At 38.0% G+C, this 22,338-nt stretch overlaps 2 protein-coding genes across 5 annotated transcripts; one reads left to right on the top strand and one right to left on the bottom strand.

The window, feature by feature from the left end:
- Positions 1 to 1,437: 1,437 nt before the first annotated feature.
- On the bottom strand, positions 1,438 to 12,511 carry LOC146458639 (uncharacterized). 4 transcript variants are annotated; one of them, XM_085090444.1, is made up of 8 exons: positions 11,924 to 12,511; positions 11,079 to 11,183; positions 9,994 to 10,107; positions 8,718 to 8,828; positions 7,508 to 7,618; positions 6,451 to 6,561; positions 3,717 to 3,868; positions 1,438 to 2,383 (listed from the first exon to the last, which is right to left on the bottom strand). In XM_085090444.1, the coding sequence occupies exons 1-8, from the start codon at positions 12,354 to 12,356 to the stop codon at positions 2,153 to 2,155; spliced, it is 1,368 nt and encodes a 455-aa protein (XP_084946570.1). In that variant the 5' UTR covers positions 12,357 to 12,511; the 3' UTR covers positions 1,438 to 2,152. The 4 variants fall into 4 exon arrangements, with proteins under 4 accessions (XP_084946570.1, XP_084946571.1, XP_084946572.1 ...); XM_085090445.1 differs by having other exon boundaries at positions 3,761 to 3,868; XM_085090446.1 differs by having other exon boundaries at positions 3,761 to 3,794.
- A 1,068-nt stretch (positions 12,512 to 13,579) lies between these two features.
- On the top strand, positions 13,580 to 21,852 carry LOC146458638 (uncharacterized). The gene is made up of 8 exons (XM_085090442.1): positions 13,580 to 15,544; positions 16,137 to 16,256; positions 17,223 to 17,333; positions 17,771 to 17,881; positions 19,517 to 19,630; positions 19,730 to 19,759; positions 20,366 to 20,486; positions 21,116 to 21,852. The coding sequence occupies exons 1-8, from the start codon at positions 13,714 to 13,716 to the stop codon at positions 21,120 to 21,122; spliced, it is 2,445 nt and encodes an 814-aa protein (XP_084946568.1). The 5' UTR covers positions 13,580 to 13,713; the 3' UTR covers positions 21,123 to 21,852.
- Positions 21,853 to 22,338: the final 486 nt, after the last annotated feature.

Genomic DNA, 22,338 nt, shown 5'->3' with positions numbered 1-22,338 from the left:
TTATATCAAACATGGCGGTTCGATACAACAAGGAGCGCACATGGTATGCGTGCGCATGTAGTGGCACCAAGACCGCATGCCAGCATGTGCAGCATAGCACACTACATTGAAATGTGCCACCATCGATGCACTTTAATGGCGCGAATCGAAATTTATCAGGTTGGAAAAAGTTTACTGTTTCTCGGTTCGGTTATCTTTGCAAACTGAAGTGGGGGGGGGGGGGGGGAGTAAGATTTAAATTATGAGACATTTCATTAACAATTAGTTAATTGGGGTGATGCATTAGTCGAATGTTTTTTTTTTTAACACATTCCATAAATGGTATTTTTATTATTACTTACAATAATCAATGATGCTCTGTTGCCTCGAAGTGGAAGCAAGTCGTCCCTTGATACGCTCGATGGAAATAATGGGATATAGCTAAATGGTCGAGTTAAATGGAAATGACCCTTTTTTGTTTTATAATATTAAAAATAACTTAAATCTAGCTCCCACTAAAGAAGCAAAACTGAGTTAAATCCGTCAATTTTATTGTCCTTTTTTAAGAATGGCCTTATATATGGAAATGGTCAATATTTCATAGCTTCATCGATTACATTTTTTTAACTGTAATAGCTATTCGTTGACAAAAATTAAGAACAATTTTCAACAGTTCTTAGAATCGTTACATAAACCATGGCGGGGAATCTTTTGTACTCGGCTATAAGACATCCCACCCGAGTAAACAAATGACGCTTACTGATTAGCAAATTTATTAGTAACTATTTATTTTGACTGGTATATGTCGTCCGTGGTGTAACGAAATTTTTTCTGTCTCTTGTAGTAAACTAAGCAGTAGCTTTTTCAACACTGCAGCACATTTAAGTAATCTATATTATTAAAAACGTGGTTACTGGATAATGCAATTCCAGAGTTCTGATCAGTTGGCCAAACGGTCATGGTTGATGAGCCATTTATAACATGCCCGAGAAATAGCGACCATTAATTTGTTTTCCGTCGGTTGGTCTCGCGTGGCGGAATCAGTCAGATCTAAAAATATTTGATGGATGCGTTTGATAACACAATTATCTCACTCTTGTCGGATTTGGTATCTAATCTCGTTCTCTTCTCTACTCTCCATACCTTTCTTATGGTTCTGGATGGGAGAATTTGAACATCAAGATATCTTCTCTTTAGTGATAAGTTCCTTTTTTCTCTTGACTTTCATACCTGACCCAGTAACGATACCGTAGGGAGAAATTAGATTCTGGTCACTATCGGGGCTTAAATGGTTGACAGAATACCACGTTATTTGAAACGAATTACCCCTGTGCTGTCTCGATGTGTTCTGAGGGTCGTTATGGAAAAATAAACATGTCTGTCATGTCCAGCAACGGAATTCATACCCTGGATTATTGAAACAGGGAGCTTCTCTTTGAATTGAAGGGAGGCGTAACACTCGAGATGTAACTTTATTGATACAAAGCAGTTGACATCCCGGACAGCAGTTCCCAAGGAAAATGTTTTTTGTTTGAGATAATGAAAGGTTCCACGTCGAATCTTCTTCATTCTAAAACTATCTTAGACCTAAGAAGACAAATTTTCCTATAAGGTCACAAGGCGATAAGAAATTGTTCATAACTTGCGCTTCAATCACGTTATCAATAACCACAGTAAGTAACACACTCCAAGTAATACACTTTACTGAGAAAGTTTGAACAGAGTGAAATTTATATTCAAATCCGTAATTTGAAAGTTACTCATTCGATGGGATTGTAATGGAATTTAGAAATTGAATCTAATTAAAATAAGCTATTTCACCTACTTTTAGTGTCACTTTGATATCAAATTCTATCAATGGAAACCTTAAAATATTGGTGCAGTAAGTTCGCACTCACAGACACTCGTATTAATTCTGTTTGGCTGTTGGTGGCTTCAAATGGAATGGGAGTGCAACTAAAAAATGGGCGTTTCTTTTTGTTTGTGTTTTGATGACAAAAGCTGAAAAAAGATAAGGACCTTCTCTATCTTAGACGAATCATTTCCTATTTTCACTGCTCTGATGGAAATGTCATGTTTTAACAAAAATATATTTTTTAATGTTTTGAACACTTTAGCCAAAACAACCCAGAATTTCCCTAACAGGTATTTTCTTTCTCACCTTCTACTGAGATTACAGTTTACCACAATATGAAATCAAACAGCCATAAGACTTTCGCCTGGGACTAAATATTTGAAAGGGCTTATTATCATAGTGTTTCTGCTTGAGGAAGATGCTTCTCGCATATAATGCCGTCATAACCCTGAATACAAATGCATGCAAATCCATATTTACTGTTGGTATACCATCCGTCCACACACGTGCCTCCATTAAGACAAAGGCCAACGAAGCAGGCTCTTTTAACTGAAACGAAAGAAAACCCAAAAAAGAAGAGAAAACAAGGCAATAAACATTGCTGTTTACAATTTAAAATCTCCACAACAGAGGTTCGACACACGGGATCAAAAGACTTACAAACAATGGAGGATTGGGTAATAGTGACAATATTCTGTCATTTTCTAGATTTGATTTACTTAAAGGAAGGATTCGGGGGATTTCAGTCAACAACCAACAACCAACAAGTTTATACAAATTCAACGCCATTCGTCATTATCGAAAATTGCCTACTAGCAGAATATTGGAATGGTCCCTCAACATAGTTTCAATTAAAAGAAAAGATCTGTCATGTTAAGGTTGAAGCTAATACTTTTTACTCTGTGTAAATTCATAATTCAGGCAAAACTAATCTCTATAAGCACGTGATATTTGCTCAAAACTGCGAGAAAGATCAGTGCATTGCTACTTATGGGGTTGACTTTATCATTTTTTTTTTTTTTCGCGTATCGTGATTTGAAATTTGATTCAACTCGAACATAATGATGAGCTTAAGGTTTCACCTGTGGTCTTAAACTTAAGATGCCTACGATGGATAGTTGGCAGGTACCGCGAGTTTGGCTATTTTTAATCACAACGATTGGATTGTTGGGACTACTCCTACTGATGGGAGACCCAAAGAATATTGGTTTATGGATTCATAGATTTTGGTCATCACAGTCTTAAAATTGAAGTAGATAAAATAGCATATTTAAGAAGTAAAGAAAACAGTTAAATGTTTTAAGTGGGGCGATGAAACCCCCACCAAAACATTGGAATGGTTTCCCTTTCCAGCATGAAATTTGGATGCACTGTTATTTAATTATTAAACGCTAGTTAATTAAGTTGCGATATCCTACACTGCCTATCCCTGGTGATAGAAATACCAAAATCTGAGTCCTTTTTTCAGTGCATTGGGAAATTTAGATTTTTATGGAACCTTAAAACTAATATCTCAAAGTTCCATTTCGATCACGAATTTCGAGGGCTTCAGCTTTGTTAGTCGCTTGACAATTAGTTGCCACCTTTGTTAAACTAAGTTGATTCATTCACTCATTCAATCTTTCGTTCGTTCATTTTATTTTGTTGAAATCAGTCCGTGCGAAATACTTAGTAATGATCAGTAAAATGGATTATTTACGAAATAAGTCGATATTAACGCAGATAGATATCATACTAATAGATGTCAAGTAGCTTAAAAGGTTGATAGCATGCTATTGATAGGATCTGTCAATGACTTGTCTTCGATTTGTTACGCCTGAATAGAGCTCCCTTAATTTCTTTTTGGCCTCTTCTGCTGCACACAAATTTTGAAGTAACATACCTTTTCTTGGAAGATAATGAAGTAAAACTGCAAAGTCTTCGTACCTTTACACCTCTTTCCAGAGAAGCCTTGTTTGCACTGGCAGGAGTATTGATTACCAAATCTTAGACAAGCCCCATCATTGTGACAGGGATTAGGGTGGCATGCAGAAGCTATTAGAAGATACAGTATTAGTGAACATTAACAGCAGCGAATATTTACATTAAATTTACTAGAAGCGAGCATTAATAGAGGGTGGTAAGGGATTTTATTATTTGAGCGCTGAATTTCGAAACTTTTGTTCGCGGGAGACGCGAATGACTTGTTTAAAGCTCCTAATATTCCATTGCTAAAAAATAGTGAACAGTGATTTTCAATAATCGTGACATACGAAACAATATTTTTCCCCCTCATTTTTGCTTGAAGGCCTTTTCAGACCTGAAATGGCCTTCAAAACGTCGAACGCTACTTGCCCCTTCCCCATCCCCCCTTTCCAGCCTCTTAATAAAAACGCCATTTACAAAATAATCAGACAATTATTTTAAATTTAGAAAATTAACTTGAAATTTTTTTTTTAATAGCTATATTTAAGTTAGCGGTGGACATTAAAGTTTAACTTTAATTTAATGCTCTTTTAATGCAAATATGACAAACAAGACTCTATACATTTTTTATAGTTAGGCATTTTACGCTGATCAGGGTAAACTTGGTTAATTGTATAGTGGAGTATATAAAACGTACAAGTTAACATCGAGGGAGACTAGGTAAGTGAATTATTCAGCTTTTTTAAAGGACCGGTCAGTTAATTGAAATCCAAAATGAACTTGGATGGTATATGAAGGCCAACAGAGCTTTGACTTGTTATCACGGGAAATATTGTTTGACTTAATTGGCCACGCAATCTGTTTCCATGGAAATAGCCAGGTAAAAAGGACGTATCTCAACAGCTCCAAGGCCATAGCTAAGTGTCATAGTTTTGACGTGCTTCATGCTGCTGGGAAAACACGGCAACCCTCCCCCGTCAGTCCTTACCATAGCTGAATAATCCTCCTTACATACCTTATCTCAATGAATATTCACGTTTTCGTTCAAGCTTCATATTTAGAACATAATTGTTATGAGGGAAAAGGTCAACCTTTGACAATTTTAGTCAGCTTCCGTTTATTCTATTCTGCATGTATGGGATTCCATCATTTTCCAACATAACATCATTTTTATCTTCTCTAGCGTGGCTGAGTTGATGAAATCGTAAATTAAGTCCGCCACTCTTCAGAGAAAGGGTTTTCTTCTGTGGTAGTATCTCCATACTGAGTCGGGCCCTGAATAACTGGAAATTCTTTCTTACGCGAAATAACTCAAATAATTCAAAGTGTATTTCCCTATTTTCGAGTTACGTAGATTCCAGTGTGTTTACTGTTTTGTTGAAAATTGCATTAGGCCCGGTTCATACGTCGAACTTTACATGAGCCGAACCTAATCATTTGGTTCGGCGTCGAACTTTACATGAGCCGAACCTAATCATTTGGTTCGGCGCATGTAAAGATCGACGTATGAATCAGTTAGGATCGACAGATTTGTATTTGGGTCGACCCGCCGTTCTATTCGACTGCGCCAGGCGAATAAAGTTGGACTTCGATTCAGACGTCGAACTTTTACATGTGCCGAACCAAATGCTGCGTTACGTAAATATTATATAAATTATATCTATCCCAGAGGTCTGTGCGTTTCATCGACTTGGCATGTGGAAAAGACCTCATTCTGAACAATATTGCGGAATGTGGAATGAGGAATGAGGAATGTGCTTGTTCTTCTTATTTCGAAACAACTAAATATACTTGTCTGAGATGCGAAAGATTAAAAAAAAAGAAAAAGAATCTATTCTTGATGTGCACACGCACTTCAAACCGACAGAAACTTTCTAATACAGGCTATATCAAAGGCGAAGCCTCAAGACTTCTCAGAACAAAATCTTCAAAAACAACATTTGAAGAAAACATTACTCTATTCAAACAGCGATTACGCTACAGAGGTTACCTCGATAACCTTATAGATAAAACTCTTTCAGAAGTCAACTTCGGGGAAAGAATGTGGGCACTACAAAACAAACAAAAAACGCGCAAAAACATTTTTCCGTTTGTTACCGAATATCGCCCTTCTGTGCCTAACCTAAAACAATTCAGATGAGTAAATGGCACTTCATAGAAAATCAGCCTCTGCTAAGATAGATCTACAAAGGACCCTTCCCTACTTTCGTACAGAAAAGGGAGATCTTTGAAAGACGTACTCGTAAGAGCAAATTAGCTTTGAAGGTCATATTCTTCCTATCTCGACCAATAGGAGCCGTGTTTGACCTGTCTTCATTATTTTACCAAACAAGCTCTTCCATGTCAGAATTCATCTTTCCCACCATTTTAAATCTTGTTGAGTAAAAACAACAGCACGAAAATCACCTTTCTCGCTTTAGCTTTAATTAAGTTCGACTTCAGTTAGGTTCGACGTCTGAATCAACTGCCGAACTTAATTATTTGGGTTGACCTTAATAGGTATTAGGTTCGGCTCATGTAAAGTTCGACGTATGAACCGGGCCTTTGGCTAAGTATTATTTTTTTTCCTTACATCGACGTTAACGGCCTAGATAGGTGGAGTTTTGATGCAAACTTTTAAATAGGGGCTTTATTTTTCCTACCTTTTTTCCTATTCTTTTTGGCCTCCTACGACTCATTACATGAATTAAACTATGACCAAAGAAACTTACCTTCACATCTTCTTCCATAGAAACCAAAACGACAATCACAATGGTATCCAGTTAGTTCATCTCTACATGTTCCCCCATTCAGACAATAAACTGAGTTACACTCGCTGATGACTAAGATTTAAACAATGACAAAAATCAGCATATTAAAAAAAACACACAACATAACATATTCTTAACACTTCTTCATACATAGCAGTAATGAACTCTTTTCTTTTTTTGTCTATACAGATAAAAGGAGACATGCAATGCGTCCACTAATTTATGGTTGAATGCACTTACCATGCATTTATGGAAACACAGAAAAATGCTTTGACTCGGTGTATTTAATGACTTCAAGGAAAGAAAAATGCTTTCTAGTTTTCATTAGTCAAGGAATAATGTGGAAACATTTTCTTTCCGCTCGCATTGCCAACGTAACTTTGATACATTAGCTGTTATCATAACTCAAAATCAAACTGGAAAAAGTTCTATATCTTAAGTTTTTTAATGCTTATTTTGCTATATTAAAGCAATATGTATGCTTAAGCCGCCGTTACACGTTGAAACTTTAGTTAAAACTTTAAGCCGAAACTTGTGTGCAACGGCGATCGGAACCATACCACTGAGTTTCACGAAGTGGTGTTACACGATGAAACTCTTGTTTTTTCACCACTGGGACTGTTGCGAGCCGTTGCGGAAGTAGAAAGCGGTTCTACTTTTTCGTGAAACTTGTCTCGCAAAGAAAGTTTGAAAAAGTTTCACGAAACTGACCTTGTTGCACGGTGCAACGCCTGCTGAAACTTGTTTCGCAACGCCGTTGCACACAAGTTTCAGCTAAACGTTTCAACGTGTAACGGCGGCTTTAAGCAAATGAAATTGTTTTTTTTTTTTTTTTTTTAGTGGAGATGTGTTTTTGCTTGTTTGTTTGTTGTTTCTTTGTTTGTGTTTTCGTCGTCTCCCCTTTCCTCTTTCTTGATGAAAAATATTACTCCAGGTTTTTATTCTGTCAATAAATCGTTTGCTTGTTCATCGGAAAATATTTCATTTTGTTTAAGAATGTATAAATGGAGGCACTGACCTTCGCAGGTTTTTCCTTTGAAGCCTTGTGGACAATTACAAATGTAATCGTTGTTCAATTCGAAACAGGCGCCCGCATTTTTGCAGGGATTTGGTGAGCACTTGTTAATGGCTGTAGATAAAATGAGTTTATAATGCAGCACATCAAGGCTATTTATCTTGTCCATTGATTGATTTCGTTATTATGAGTAAAAATGTAAAAAATATACACTAAACCTATTAAAGTAATTAATGTTTTATCCATCTTCATAGGCTAGGGAGCATCCTACTATTGAATTATTTATTTATATTAATTACTTATTTTCATGAGAGAGTTGATTTCTCATATCATGTAAACATTTTCGTTTAATTAAGCAGGAATTATTCTGCAAAGTGCTTCAACGAATTGTCGCTACCATGATATGAGGTTTTTTCATCTCGCTGAAATCTTTCCGTCCATGCAAGCGTTTTGTATCGTTTTCACCTGTCCACACTAAGACGCTCAACAACGATGTAAACGACTGCACGTACCTGTCAGTCGTTGCATGAAAATTTGCTCACGCTTGGACTGGTTGTCGTGTGATGCTATCCACGTCATCGTTTTCAGTATTTTTCGTTTTAACTTGTCCACATTAAAAACGAAGCGTTAACAAAAAGATGCGTTTCTAAAATTTCAAGTCTTTTGTTTTAACAGCGTTTTTGATCGTTTTAGTATGGATGATAGGATTTGTGTATCAAAAAGCATGCGTCTCAATCGAAAACGCACTAGTATGGACGGAGCCTAATTGTAAGGAACAAAGCAGGGTTTAAGGGATGCTCATAGACAGTGATATCTTAAAGAGACACTGTCACGGCGATTCTGCTTTAGTTTGGCCAAAGCTGTTTAAATGGTTTATAAATAGCCTGGTTGTAACCTAAAATTGTTCTTACAACATCAGGAGGAAAATAATAAGGTTTTTCTCCTAGAAAGAACAAACTGTGATCAGTTTTTAGTGACTTCTCCAAAATACACAGGAATAACTTGAAAAAGTTGGCCAATTTTTTCAAGTTGCAATCCACTTTTATCCTAGCCATCCGCAGCCAAACATAATCAATATTAGTTTCTACGCACTAGTAGGGTCATTGTTAACAAAACTCAAACATCATTTCCATTGAAACAAATACATTTGGGGGCTATTCATAGTGACATTAAAAATCGGTGACACTGCACCTTTAAATATCCGCTCACCAACCTTCACAGTTCTTTCCTTTGTAGCCCTCCTGGCACACACAGGTGAATGACTCATCCAACTGACTACATGTACCTCCATTAAGGCACGGATTCGGATGACAATAGCTTTGCTCTGGAACAAAAACAATTTTGAAGCATTTTTAGGCAATGGGGCAGTCAACACGTATTGCTAACCTTTGAAGCAGCTTTTCATGGAGAAGTATAATCTATTTTATATCGCGACATTTGCCTTCTCTCTTGATATGAACACTCTGATGGCAAGGCCGCTTTTGACAAGGAATCTCGACTATAAACCTAGTCGGAACCGCCCTAACACCTCATTGGTTAGACATACCTAGCACCGATGACAGCAACGGATTATCACGTGGGCATCATGTCGCGACATAAATAACATTATAGTTCCATAATGTTTGATTTTATCAAGGAATGCAGACAAAAGGAGTCGTTAGATTATTTATTGTATATGTTTATTCATGAAAAAGCTTCCGCCCTTAATAATACTTTAACAAATGACTTCAAGTTAAATAAGGAACAAAGACAAAAATGGTGGAGGATGGCTTGTAGGCCGTGACATATATGAAAACTTATATATCAATAGTTCTGAATTCCTAAAGCCGGTTTAAACGCTTCGATTGGTCGGTCCCATTTGTCGGCCCGACAATGTAGGTGGGCAAATCGTAGGTGTATTTAGAGTCCCGATTGAGGCGGCGGTTTCTTTGAGTGTGTCAGCCAGATGTGGAGGAAAATATGTTGTACCGCAACAGATTTTCTGAATAGGACTGATTTTCATTTAACGAATCGGTCGTAAATCGGGTTTCTAAATACATATGTGATTCGCCTTGCGATAATGTTTAAACCGACAATTCGTAGCATGTAAACACTTTAAACAATTACAAAAACCTCCTTGAAGTAAGAGTTTTTGCCTGACCACAATGCATCCAGGGGAGTTACAAACTGCTTAGAATCACAGAACGTTCATTAAAAAAGTTACCGTAACATCTGTACAAGTGAGAAAAACTGCTTTGAATACCTCCGCGTGGTTTTACAAAGGCAGGTTTACACGCTACGATTTGTCTGCCCGACAGTATCGAAGTGCACTACAACGATTTTCTGAATCAGGCCGACTTTAATTCCATGAACTGGCTCGGTAAGGAACAGACGGATGTGCAATGACTCTGAATTTAATGGGGCAGGTTGTTATGTACGGATACAGCTTCTGTTATTACAACAAAGAGAATAGCACAGAATTTTCCCCGCCATTTACGGTTAACACTCACCTTCACAATTCTCGCCAAGGAAACCCACTGGACATGTGCACAGATGCCTTCCTATTGCTATTTCTGTGCACGTTCCCCCATTTTTGCACGTTGTAGGTTTGCACTCTTTTTTAACTGCATGATTGAACAACGCAAAGAAAAACCTGTTAGATGTTATGTTGTGTAATCCATTAACTAGCAGGGAGTCATTGCAAGCATAAACTTGATCCCTTCTCTGTACCTGCTTTACTCTCATCGCAGGGCTGACGGACTAGTCAGTATTTTACATTATATCAGTAGCCGAGTCTCTTGCTACTACCACCACTGCCATCATCACAACCCTTACTGCTCCTTCTAGTGCCACTGCCACTGCCACTGCCACTGCCACTGCTACTACTACCACCACCACCACCACTACTACTACTACTACTTACTACTACTACTACTACTACTACTACTACTACTACTACTACTACTAACTACCACTACTACTACTACTACGACTACTACTACTACTACTACTACTACTACTACTACTACTACTACTACTACTGCTACTGACACTGCCATTGCCACTACTACTACTGCTACTGCTATTGCTGCTGCTGCTGCTGCTGCTACTGCTGCTACTGCTGCTTTGTTGTGAAAATGGAGGATTTAATTAGACTTAATTCTGAAAATTGATGAAAGCTTTTCTAAATAAAACGTAACTAGACTACAAAAAGTCTCGTATTTCTCTCAGAGAGCAGACTCGTATAGTCAAATTGTTTTATAATGCTCCAAACTTAACACAAAATTCTTCCTTACCATAACTCTACAGTTATTTACCGATGTGGTTTTTACACTGTTATAAACAATTACAGCTAAGATTTTGGTATTAAAATTCGAAGCAAGCATTACAAAGTATAATTACCAATAACGATTTGGCTGAGAAATGGACTTTTCTGGCTTTCCTTGAGGCTAGCGCTAAACAGTTGCTGGTTTTGTATCGCCTAGAAATTTCGCATCTTCTACGATACTGTGATGAATACGAATAGGTTAAATACGGAACATTTTTTTTTACTCTAACAATGGCTAATGATAAAACTTTTTTTAGTATCACAAACCTTCACATTTTGTCCCCATAAAACCCGGAAGACATTCGCAATAGAACCCATGGCGTCTTGGAACACACATTCCACCATGATGACACGAGTGGAAGAAACACGGTCCTGTACAAATATGAGGTTAAGTTGAAAAGTTATTTTATGCTTGCTTGTTCTTCTGGTTAAGCTAAAGTTAACTTGAAGTGGAGAAGTTTACAGGAAAATATCATTGCTTCAAGGCTAAAGACGTCATTCTTCAAATTGCCCTCTCATATTCTCCGCATTTCTAGTCTAGTTTGTCAGTCGCTTATTTGTTCAGTTTAATTCATAAAACACAAATTGTCTGATCAGTCGATATGAAATGAGAATTACGTCAGCTAGTTTTTGACTAATTGTTGCTAAGTTAGTTTCGATGACATAAAAACAAGTGTCGAAATGGTTATCGTTGCCGAGTCTTATTAAGCATGGTAGACTTCCTCCCACTTGATGACCAAATACTTTATCAAGAACGGAGAGTTGCAAAAGTGATTTACTTCCCGCTATCGTAAGTTTCTGCTTTGTAAACCAGTTGGTTCGCTTCTGTCGAGTATCTCAGAAAATAAGGGGTCTACTGTATTATACGGCTCCTGATCAAAAGGAGCTGACAAAATTATTTCACAGTGCAAATATATCCGCTAGCCCTTCACTTGAGACGCGTTAAGCCCATATCCCGCTTAATGAACTAATTATAATGAAAACAAGCTTTACAGGTTTGTGTCTTGGAACTGTCAACAATAAATGGCATACAATCGAGCAAAAGACATGATTACTCAGATACCAATCGAGATTAAGTGCAACAAAAAGGTCGCTAAACTAGCTACATGTACCTCTTTCTCCACGATGAACCAGAAACATCCTTCGGTCAACAGAATTCATCATTTGTCCGTAAGGCGAAGCTGGCGCAAAGAAGTAGTCCCTCTTACTTAAAACAGGTTCCTGTTCGCCTGAAGTAATTCCGTTTTCTTTCACATTCACTTTCTTTGAATGATTACTAACTATGTCTTCCCTACCATGAAATAAAGTACCTGGTAGTCGGCGCCTTTTTCGTAAGCGCTTTCCACTTTGCCTCTTTTGAAATACATTAAATTTTTGTTCAAGCATCAAAGCGTGTTTTCCTGTAATGCTATTTGTCTTTTCTGACATGTTATCTATTTTTTGAAGGCCTAATCCACTAACAACATTTGTAGTCTCAATAAAGGTGAAGAAGCAACACACTGCCAGACATTCCACCAGAGAAACACATCCCAAAACCTCCCGCATGGTGAAATCCCTCGCAGTTCACATTCCTTGAAGGGATATCATCTCTTTCCTCTTCTGTGAAAATGCATTAAATCCTACTTAAACAAGTTACACTGAACAAGAAATAGAAAACCACTGTAGTAATATTCAAGCTATTAAAGTTTTACAAGCCTGGCCAAAGCTATACCTTATAAACACGTTTTTAGTGTTATTTGTTCCATAGTCAAAATGACCATGAAAGTGGCACCTGTTCACGCAAGAACCATTTTATGTTAGGTCAAAAACTGTTTTCTTTTCACCTCTTGAACAAACGAAAGTCACCAGATTAGCTTTAGTATAGCATAACATAACTTCCAAGATCAGTGTGTGTCCAAACTCCGTATTTGGTTCAGATCAAATGGTATAAAAAAGATGTTTTAAAACCTTGCAAACGTTATAGTTGATAAAATACGCACTGAAAGATTGGGTCGGCGCCACAACCGTGCATAATCGTTTTTCCTTTTTATTCGCATTCCGTCTAAAACCAAGTGATATTTTGAGAACTATTCGCAGCGCGTAGTGTACGCCTGAATCTATTTGTACCACAAACTTTATATCCACCAAGACATAACCATATTGTCCATACAATAGTAGAATAATAGTCTTCCTTGATTGTCGTAAAAATCTAGGACACCCGCAAAATTACAAATCAATTATAATAGAACGACTAACTGGTGTCCAAACGTCTTCCTAAATTGCTGCGAAAATCCATGAGACCCACACAGTTATAAGCTAATGATAAAATAACGTAGCTGTTGGGCGACTATGAGTATTGTAAGCGACATAGATAACTCTGTCGAATGAGCTGTTTGGCAAATGAATAGCAATTGCTTTTACAAACATAACTACAAAGTAACTGACTTGTATCTGGAAAATCAAACTAACCGGTTACGTTTTTAGTGTTTCTGACTGTACTTTTGAAAAGGCAACTTATAGATCAGTAATTATTATTTAACCTGATATCTATCACTGGGGTGTCAACGGCAATTATTTTTAATTTTGTCTACCATAGGTATATTATCTTGACTATCTTACAATGGTATGTGTTTAAGTTGTCTAGGTAATGGATGGACAAGTTTTGACTGAAAAGGTCGACCATGAATGTTGGGTTCAGTGCTAGGTTCATTAGGATGACTTTTACTTCTAAAATTAACCATCTGCGATTGCGTTTAATATTTCATACTCATAGAAACTGATGAGATAATTTCACAGCTTTGCGCTTTTTCTTCTTGTGAAAAACTCTCGATCAAGGGTTCCTTTTTCTAACAGGCACTTGGCAGTTTTTTCTGACAACATGAAGGACAGATATGTGTAGTTATTGTTCAAATGACGTGCGCTAATGAAGTTCTTAATCCAACTTTGCTTCCTCCGCATTTTCATTACATTGGAATGGGTTGAAACAAACACCAGTGCAGGTCTTCGTAAACACCATGTAGAAAAGTTACAAAATCAGGTGAGTTTTAATGACAGAACAGAAAACGTCGTCGATTCTGGAAAAAGAACTGTGAGACCTTTTACTCGTGGGAGGAAGAAAGAAAGCGGTCAAAGAGACAGTGATGTGAATAGTTGGGAAACTGAGCACAACAAAAGCCACCTGCAGACAATTAATGGTGGCAAGGGGATACCTTGTAAAGGAACGTCGTGCTTATGGAGCAGTAAAAATGTTGCCACAAGTAAAATTACATTGCGGGATAAGCTTACTCGAAATCGCAGGACAGAATCAGTCTTCTTGGCTAAAGCGCTTGACTCGCTGGATCACTCAAAGCCTCGCGAGTTATCGAACTTTGCTACTCGCGCTACGCCTAACAAGCCATATAAGCAATTTAGCAATGGGACAGATACAAGTGAACGCAGCTCAAATAGAACAACTAATCTTACAGATAAACCTACAGAAAGCCAAGCATGGGACAAAAGGCATGAATGGTCAGATGTCAAGAGTGAAATGAAGCCACGTTTCTTTTTCAATAGTGCACCAGCGGAATACGTTGAGCAGAAAACTCCATCAGTGCACAGGCCTAATGAGGCCGCAGTGCATTTAAGACAAGGCCCTTTTCATGCCATTGGACATTTGCACGGGATAGGACCAGGGCCCTTTTTCCATGGTGGTAAGAATCACCTGCACACAATAAAACACTCTGGACAGTTGCTTCCATTTCCGATTAATTTGGTTGGTCGCCCGCCACCACACCACATTCCTGTTCCTCTGAATCTTCCTCATCACCATTCTCATCTTCATCACTTTGGTCCACCTCCTCCGTACGCCATTCATATTCATGCACCTCCCAGACTAGAACCTCCAGCGCAACCTAATATTATACCTCAACCACTCCCCCCTATAAATGTTCCGCCTTCGATTCCCCCAGATATGTTGGGTGGACAGATTCCTCCTATAAACCCTCCGTCTGGGGGAAACTTCCCGTATCCCGATGTTCACATGATGCCTCATCCTGATGGTCCAATCCACAATCATCCTCTAATAGATGCACCTGTTACCCCCGAAATCAATTCTCCGGACTTTTCCATGATGCCACCTACGGACGTTCCTGTGGCACCACACCCTATTGATATTCAGGGGGTGCCTCCACCCATAGACATTTCCCCTATGGCGTCTCCACCAGCCGTTGAAAAGGTTCCGTTTCCTGTACCAGTTCCCTCACCACCTAAAGTAGAGCATGTACCTTATCCTGTTCCTGTACCTGGTCCACCTTCCGTACAGCCGGTAGTGGTGCCGGTAGGCGTGCCCTCTCCACCAAAAATCCAAGAAATTCCTGTCGCTGTACCATCCCCTCCAAAGATCAAAAATGTACCAGTACCGTATCCAGTAGAAGTCCCTTCGCCTCCACAAATACAACGTGTTGCTTATCCTATCGCTGTTCCCGTCAAGGAACCCCCAGAAATCCAAAGAATATTTTATCCTATTGCGGTTTCCCAACCATCACAAGTACACCATGTCCCGTATCCAGTTTACATCCGGTATCCACCCGAAATAAGAAGAGTTCCGTTTCCTGTTGCTTCTCCTCCGAAACCCTATCCGGTTCCTGTGCCATCACCACCACAACTGATGATTCACCGGGTACCTTACCCGGTCATGTATCCTCAGAAAGTTCCTTTCCCAGTACCCATTGAGATCCATCATCATCACATTCATGAGGACGTGGACAATGGAGGAGGTAATTACAGTTTCATAATATGAGTGATAAAACAGCGAATCGAATAGACCAAACTCGGACTTCCATACTATAGACATGTGTATTGGGGTACAGCGTTCCTAAGTGTATGTCGTTGCCAAGGAGGCAAGTGCAAAAGAGTAGATCAGTTGCTATACAAAAAGGAACTACAATCTGCTCGTCTTACATCGGAGATAGTGAGCATTTGGTACTGCATTGATGAAAGTTCTTATTGGCTTATTCTCATGAAATGGAAATAAGCTAAGACAAATTAGCCATCAGCGATAAATTAGAGTAAAAAAATAATAAGAAATAATTGGGGAAGCTTCCAAAAAAGAATTCATGGACACTTCTTAAGTAAACATGCAAAGAAGATTTGGCGGCAGTTTTATCAACAACGCTTCCAAGCTATCAACACTTCATCTGTACACGACAGCCAGGATCCAGAATGAATACCAAGCTATAAGTTTAATTATACATGATTCCTTGCATTCTTTGTTAGCTCCTTCTCTCTTAATGCACCTACTACAAGCGGTGCATCATCTGCCTCTTAATACCCGACATCATTATTTTTGTTCGTGAACGTTCTGTTTAGAGTCCATAATGAACGGTCAGTGCATTGTGAACCTTTGTCTTAATGGAGGGACGTGCTCTGCCTATATGAACACCTATCGATGCCACTGCCCCGATGGATTTCAAGGAAAACACTGTGAAGGTAAAAAGAAAAAACCTGTCACTTTTGGGAGTATTTTAATGGCTCGTAAAAACGGATAGCATCAAAAGTCCCAGTATACAAAGGGATTGCTTTGTGTTGCATCTTGTGATTACTCGTCACATTTTCTATGACTTCGTCGTCATTTGCGTTGGACTGTTAGAGGTACCTTTATTGTTTTTATACAATATAATTATAAACATTTATCTTGGAAAAAAAAGAAAAATACTACATTTACGTTACAATTTGCAATACATTTACAAAGACAATAGCATTTACAATACTGATAGAATAGAACCGCATTATATGCTAATAGAGAAAACAAAAGTTCAAAGTTTCACTTGGAATTTTATTTAAATTTGGTTTTAAACTAAATTACTGCTTATCAACTAGTCATCATTATTATCACGATCCGTGTTTCTTTCTCTCCTAATTGTCTCCTTCGATGAGTTTCTACCAAGAAGTTTTCAAACCTAGCTGCAGCCTCTGCTTACCTCCACCTTCGATACTAAGCGTGCTTTGTATTTTTTGACGTTTTAAGGCTGGTTTTCATTAGGACATAAGCATAAGCATAATCATAAGAATGAAGATAAGCAAGTGAGAACACTAGCTACATAAGCATAAGGACAGACGCACGCACAGAAAACCATTTCTTGACGGAATTCTCGATGCCAGCTCCCCTCAATGTTAAGCAAGATGGCAGACGAAACGGTTGACTGCCTTGTGCTTGTGCTTGTCCTTATGTCGTCCCTGTTCTCACTGGCGAAAACATAACATAACATAAGCATAAGCATAAGCATAAGCACAGGAAGAACGAACACGTTCGTTCTTCTTGTGCTTATGCCGCAAGTGTTCTCACTTGTTTAAGAAGAGTTTGAGCTTCTGTTCATGCTTATGCTTATGTCCTAGTGAAAACCAGGCTTAAAGTAGAGACTACTTAACTAATGTTTTATATATTTTTTTTGGTAGAACAAAACTTGTGTAAACCAAATCCTTGTCGCAACTTTGGTGTTTGCTCGCAAGTGGAACACGACTACGAATGTACCTGCAGTAAAGGATTTATCGGAAAGAACTGCGACAGTAAGTACACAACGAAACAATTTACATTAACCGTTATTAACCAACAAGCGGCATGTAATTGCGAATGAACTTAATTATACTTAATATTTAAGATATTGACGGTTGCATACACACTTCTTTGTTTCAAATGGTGACGCGTTACGAGTTTTGAACGTGATAATACCTTTACGATTTCGATGTTTTTATTTCATAACTAGTTTTGTGTAAAACATCTACTTTCTTTTTCGCACCTAGCCCCGGCTAACCTCCAAGACATAATCGGGTTGATTGATCCCGATGGTTTCAGTGAGTCCCTTTTCTTAGATCAAACAAATGGAGCCTTAATAACGTAACATGAGGAAACCTGTGTAAATAAGCAGCTAAGTATGGTTAAGTTAAATAACAGCTTCGTCCAAGAGAGTAGAGTTCGGCATTAGGTAAAGTTAATTGTCTTTCAGAACCAGATCCGTGTTTTCCGTCTCCTTGTGAAAACGGCGCCACCTGTTCATCTGACGGGACTTCTTATTCCTGTATTTGTCGATTAGGATGGATGGGAAAGAACTGCCAAGGTACTACGTAATACCTCAAAGAAGGGTGATACTTACTGCACCAGATAGTGCCTTAGCTAATAAAACTATCCCTGGAAACTGCTTTGGTTAGGGCTTTTCTATTTTTTTTTTCTTTTTGAAGCACCTTTTGGTTACCTTTGATGAAAAGTACGATTTTTGTTTTAATTTTTCAAGACATTTTTTTAACTTTAACACCTATTTTGGGAGTTTCATCTGCCATCGTCTGTTGAATATTACGCGTTACAGAGTCGGTTAAAAACAAGTTTTACTTAACTGGCAAAAACAACGAATGTAATGACAATCAAAAGAGATGCGACACTTGAAAAGTGTGATAAAAAAGATAAAATAAATAAATTTGCGAGACTTGCAATTAACATGCTGTACTTGGTGGTTTAATTTTTGGTTTGTCCCGAATGATATTTTTTTATTGGAATTAAGTGGCAGCAGAATCTAAAATTGTAAAAGAATCCGTGAGCTTTTAGAGCTTCAATAAGCCTTAGTATTTACTGCAGTAAAATGTCTTTAAAAGTATTTTTTAATATCTTTTGTAGCCCTTTTGACTCGTTAAAACAAGAGATGAAAACAACGCCTTTGAAAATCTCACAAATAAATTGTAAGAATGGTTATTAATTACAAGTTTTCCCATTTCCTAATTTATTCTTGGGACAGAGTGCAAAATAGCGTCATTTCGTTTACAGAGGTTGAGATTATAGAGAAGCAGATTTAGGGCCTCTTCATATGAGCTCGATCGACCGGACTGGCTCGGTTTCCGAGATCTCGCCTCGCCAATCTTTTCTCTACAAAAATTTCGATGTGTTCAAATGAGAAGGAGGGCTGGCCCCTTTAACGAGATCTCGGTAACCGAGCTGGAAATTTTTCCCATATGAACACTCCAGCCTGGATACCGGGACTGTCCGTGGCGAAACATTTTCAACTGCGCATGGCTTGTAAGGTCGCTGACAAGTCGGAGCGTGGTTCCACGGGTATTGTGGGGACCTTTTGGACATTTTTCATCTCGGTACCCGGGAATAAATTTCCCAATGAACAGAAGACTTCAATTCGTCTTTTAGATCAACTAACATCGGTCCTAAACCAATAATTTCCGACGATTCTTATTTATTACGAACCACACCACGCTCCTGGCTGATGGATCTGCCAAAGTAGGCAAAAAAATTTCTTGCTATATTTCCATCTGGCTTCCTAACTTTTGTTTAATCTATCCACGAATGAAGCAAGATCGAGCGTTCTCCAATACACAACCAACACTGTTATAAGACAACTTTTGCGTTTAATAATGATATGTACAAGGAATGGTCAAAACTTTGGAGTTATATAAGTACATGGTACTTCGGAAGAAAGCAAATTGTAGTTTATCGTTCCAAAAGTTTTCTGCCACGTGCGTAGCCAAAAACGTCTTAAGTGCCGAGACAAACAAAAGCCCGGGGCCATTGCCATTGCCACGTTTCAGCAAATTTTCAGCCTACATGACGATGACACGTTTTGTGTACGGTATAGATTAGCAAAAAAAGATCGTTAATGGGTATTACAAGCCTGGTAGCAGAACGAAAATCATCCCGGAAATTCGTGGGCTATTGAATAACCTTCCTAAAATTATGTGCATTGTTTATTCCCTAGAGGAATCAAAGTGCCTTCCACTAAACCCTTGCCAGAATGGAGGGACATGTACTGAAACACAAGGGGCATACAAGTGTGAGTGCACCCCAGGGTGGACCGGCCTCAGCTGTGAAGGTAATTCACCTTTCTGTAAGTTACGAAAATTGTGGAATTTAGGGTCCCTTTTTTTCATTTTCCTCACATTTAATTTTATTTTCTACATGTACCTTGCAGTTTCAGCCCCTGAAACTCTTCATCAGTCAGGTATTTCAGTATCTCTTAATTGTCTTCAACGTTAGAATTTATCGAATACCTGTAGGTGTGTAAATATTTTCCCACACACAAGGCTAGCGATTTAGAGAAGAAGGGCTGCCACAATACTGAGCTCACTCACTCCCTCTCCTCTTCCCAACCCCTACAACTGCTAATCTCATAATTGGCGCCATAAATGATTTCCTTAATTAGAAGGCTCTTCCTTTCTTCCTCCCTTTATCGGTACAGCGTTAGCATCTTAAATTTTAAATCAATCAGAGTATAAACACCTGCATGAAAATCATTTGTAGATGATATATTTTTCCTTTCTAAGTAAAAGGATTGTTTTGTTAATATGACACCGAAATGGAGATATTACTCTGTGACAGTGTCCAAGGCAATATCCTTTTGGTTCGAAATGAATAGGTGCACATTCTAGAAGGCTGAACGTTTTCTTTATAATAATTTCATTTTAATTGTAATCTAAAACAGTGTCAAATCTTTTTAGGATAAAAATTTTAGTTAGTGTGAAATTGAAAAATAGAGTTTTACCTAATAGTTCATTATTAGCTAGTCCTTATAATGAATAAACACCTCAAATACCTTTTCTCTTTTAAGTTCTCTGTGAAAATTGTCTCACATCGGACGATCATTTTCTGGAACAGATGAAAAGAAATAAGCTTCGAAACAGACTAACAAACTTCAAGAAAGGGAACGTTATAAAAGGATATAAACAAAGGTGAGTTCAACCATTTTTCGCTGCTTGGAGAATTATCAGATATAATCCCTCCCATTTTAAACCATGGCCATACGACCGAAACACTCTACTCTAAATGGTTTTTCTTTTACAATTCGGTAAGCAGAAATACATTGCAAAAAGCATGTTTAGTTGGGGAATGGAGTGGAATGTCCTTCTAGCTGTTTCATACTTAAGACACAATATGTAAACGCCAGTAAGATGGCCCAAATTCCTCTTAGAATGGCTGTACCGACAATCAGAAAAGTTAAACTTTGGCCCAAACTACAACTGCGTACAAGTACTAGAGCTTTTGATATCTATACAAATAAGGAAAAAGAGTATGCCTTATGCCTTGTCGTGTCTCCTAGTCTTAAATCATAAAAGTCTGTGGTTGATGGGAAGGGAGACACTTGCGCACCCTCTTCATACGCGTTCCTAAAACGACAGAGAAGACTGGGGACCATACAAAGGAATATCATGCTTAATGTAACGTTTTCCGATTGTTTTTAGAATTCAGAACACTTACACTTACACTTCGATCAGCAACACCTCAAACTTCGATTAGTTTACATTGACCGGCCTAGCTGATAATATAATGCTAACCTTTGTTTTAACCGGTTTCTCTGTAGAACCTGACCAAGATCCTGACACCATGTGCCGCTTTAAAGTGGATTGAGGTCGAAGCCCTTTTGCTCGCCGAAGCCTATAGTACGGTTGATTAGTGAATAATAGATTACTCGCAAATACCAAAGCATAGGTCCCACTGTAAATAAATAAGTTACTACTTTTTATTTTATGGTTGCTCATTATTGGAAATGATAAATAGGTTAAAATTATTTGTCCAATCGAGCCCTTTTGATATTAAGTGAGATGTGACACTGAAGTAAACCGAGACTTCCTGTCTGACTGTTATTTCAATAGCGTAAAATAATGCGTGAGATATTTAATTTCACTGGCCCGATGCAAAATTTGATCACATTTTCGTGGTTTTTCATGCAATCTTTAGCTTGCACGTAGACTTTCGACAGCAAAAATTGTAAATCCAGGCTCTCAGGCTCCTTTTACAGCAATTATCCCATTTTGTTTCCGTAGTGCGAAGCCTTTTTTTGAATTTTGACTATCTTTTACTTCTCTTGTAAAACGAGTGTTGGTGAAAATTCTCTTTTGTGAAAATAAGAAAATTTGGGAACATTTGCACCAGGCTAAAACAGAGGTTGAGTTTATTTGATAATAACTTACTTATAGGTCATTGCCACATTTCAGCAAATTTTCAGTCTGCGTGATGATTGTTTCCGATTGTTTCTTGAAATGTTACGATATCAATGTGTTTCATACATACAGTTAATAAATGGCTTATATTCAAGAACCTCAGTAGATTGTGGAACGCCATAATTTATCACTCGGGTGGATGAAAGTCCAGAAAAGGGAATTTTTTGATTTCTTGGTAACATGGACAGCAAATTCAGAGTCAAGTGAATGAAGAACAGCGAAATTTTAGAGTAAATAAGCAATGATAGATATGCTGCATGTAGAGGATACGTAAAAGGCCTGTTGTTTTTGTTTATTTTGTTTTGTTACGTGAACAACATGTAGCAACAACAACGACAAATCAGGTGTTTTTTGTTCATATGACCAAGTCATGGATCAGGAAAGAAAAAAATTAATTCTTGACTGTATAAAGGTTAAAGTAAAGGAAACACTGGTCTCGCCATGTTGAGCCTTTCTTCTTTGATTCTCTTTTTCTTTGCTCAATTTCATTTACTGTGATAGGCGTTTTCGTGCACGTTTTTCCATTTAATTCCCCAAGTACTCTGGTATATGTCTGTGCCTTTGGCAGCAAGTAAGTTAATGT

The sequence above is a fragment of the Pavona decussata genome, unplaced genomic scaffold (genome assembly GCF_977016875.1).
Source record: "Pavona decussata unplaced genomic scaffold, jaPavDecu1.1 SCAFFOLD_232, whole genome shotgun sequence".
Classification (NCBI taxonomy): Eukaryota; Metazoa; Cnidaria; class Anthozoa; order Scleractinia; family Agariciidae; genus Pavona; species Pavona decussata.
Note: the sequence above shows the minus strand (reverse complement) of the source record. Positions and strands in the feature narration are given on the sequence as shown.

Bases quoted from the DNA above. Each gene is read 5' to 3' on its own strand.
- LOC146458638 (XM_085090442.1), top strand. From the start codon at position 13,714: ATGAAGTTCTTAATCCAACTTTGCTTCCTCCGCATTTTCATTACATTG. The intron at 15,545-16,136 runs GTAATTACAGTT...CGTTCTGTTTAG, and splicing joins GGACGTGGACAATGGAGGAG to AGTCCATAATGAACGGTCAG. The intron at 19,631-19,729 runs GTAATTCACCTT...TGTACCTTGCAG, and splicing joins GACCGGCCTCAGCTGTGAAG to TTTCAGCCCCTGAAACTCTT.
- LOC146458639 (XM_085090444.1), bottom strand. From the start codon at position 12,356: ATGCGGGAGGTTTTGGGATGTGTTTCTCTGGTGGAATGTCTGGCAGTG. The intron at 10,108-11,078 runs GTTTGTGATACT...TCAATCATGCAG, and splicing joins TATGGGGACAAAATGTGAAG to TTAAAAAAGAGTGCAAACCT. The intron at 3,869-6,450 runs GTAAGTTTCTTT...ATCTTCTAATAG, and splicing joins CTATGGAAGAAGATGTGAAG to CTTCTGCATGCCACCCTAAT.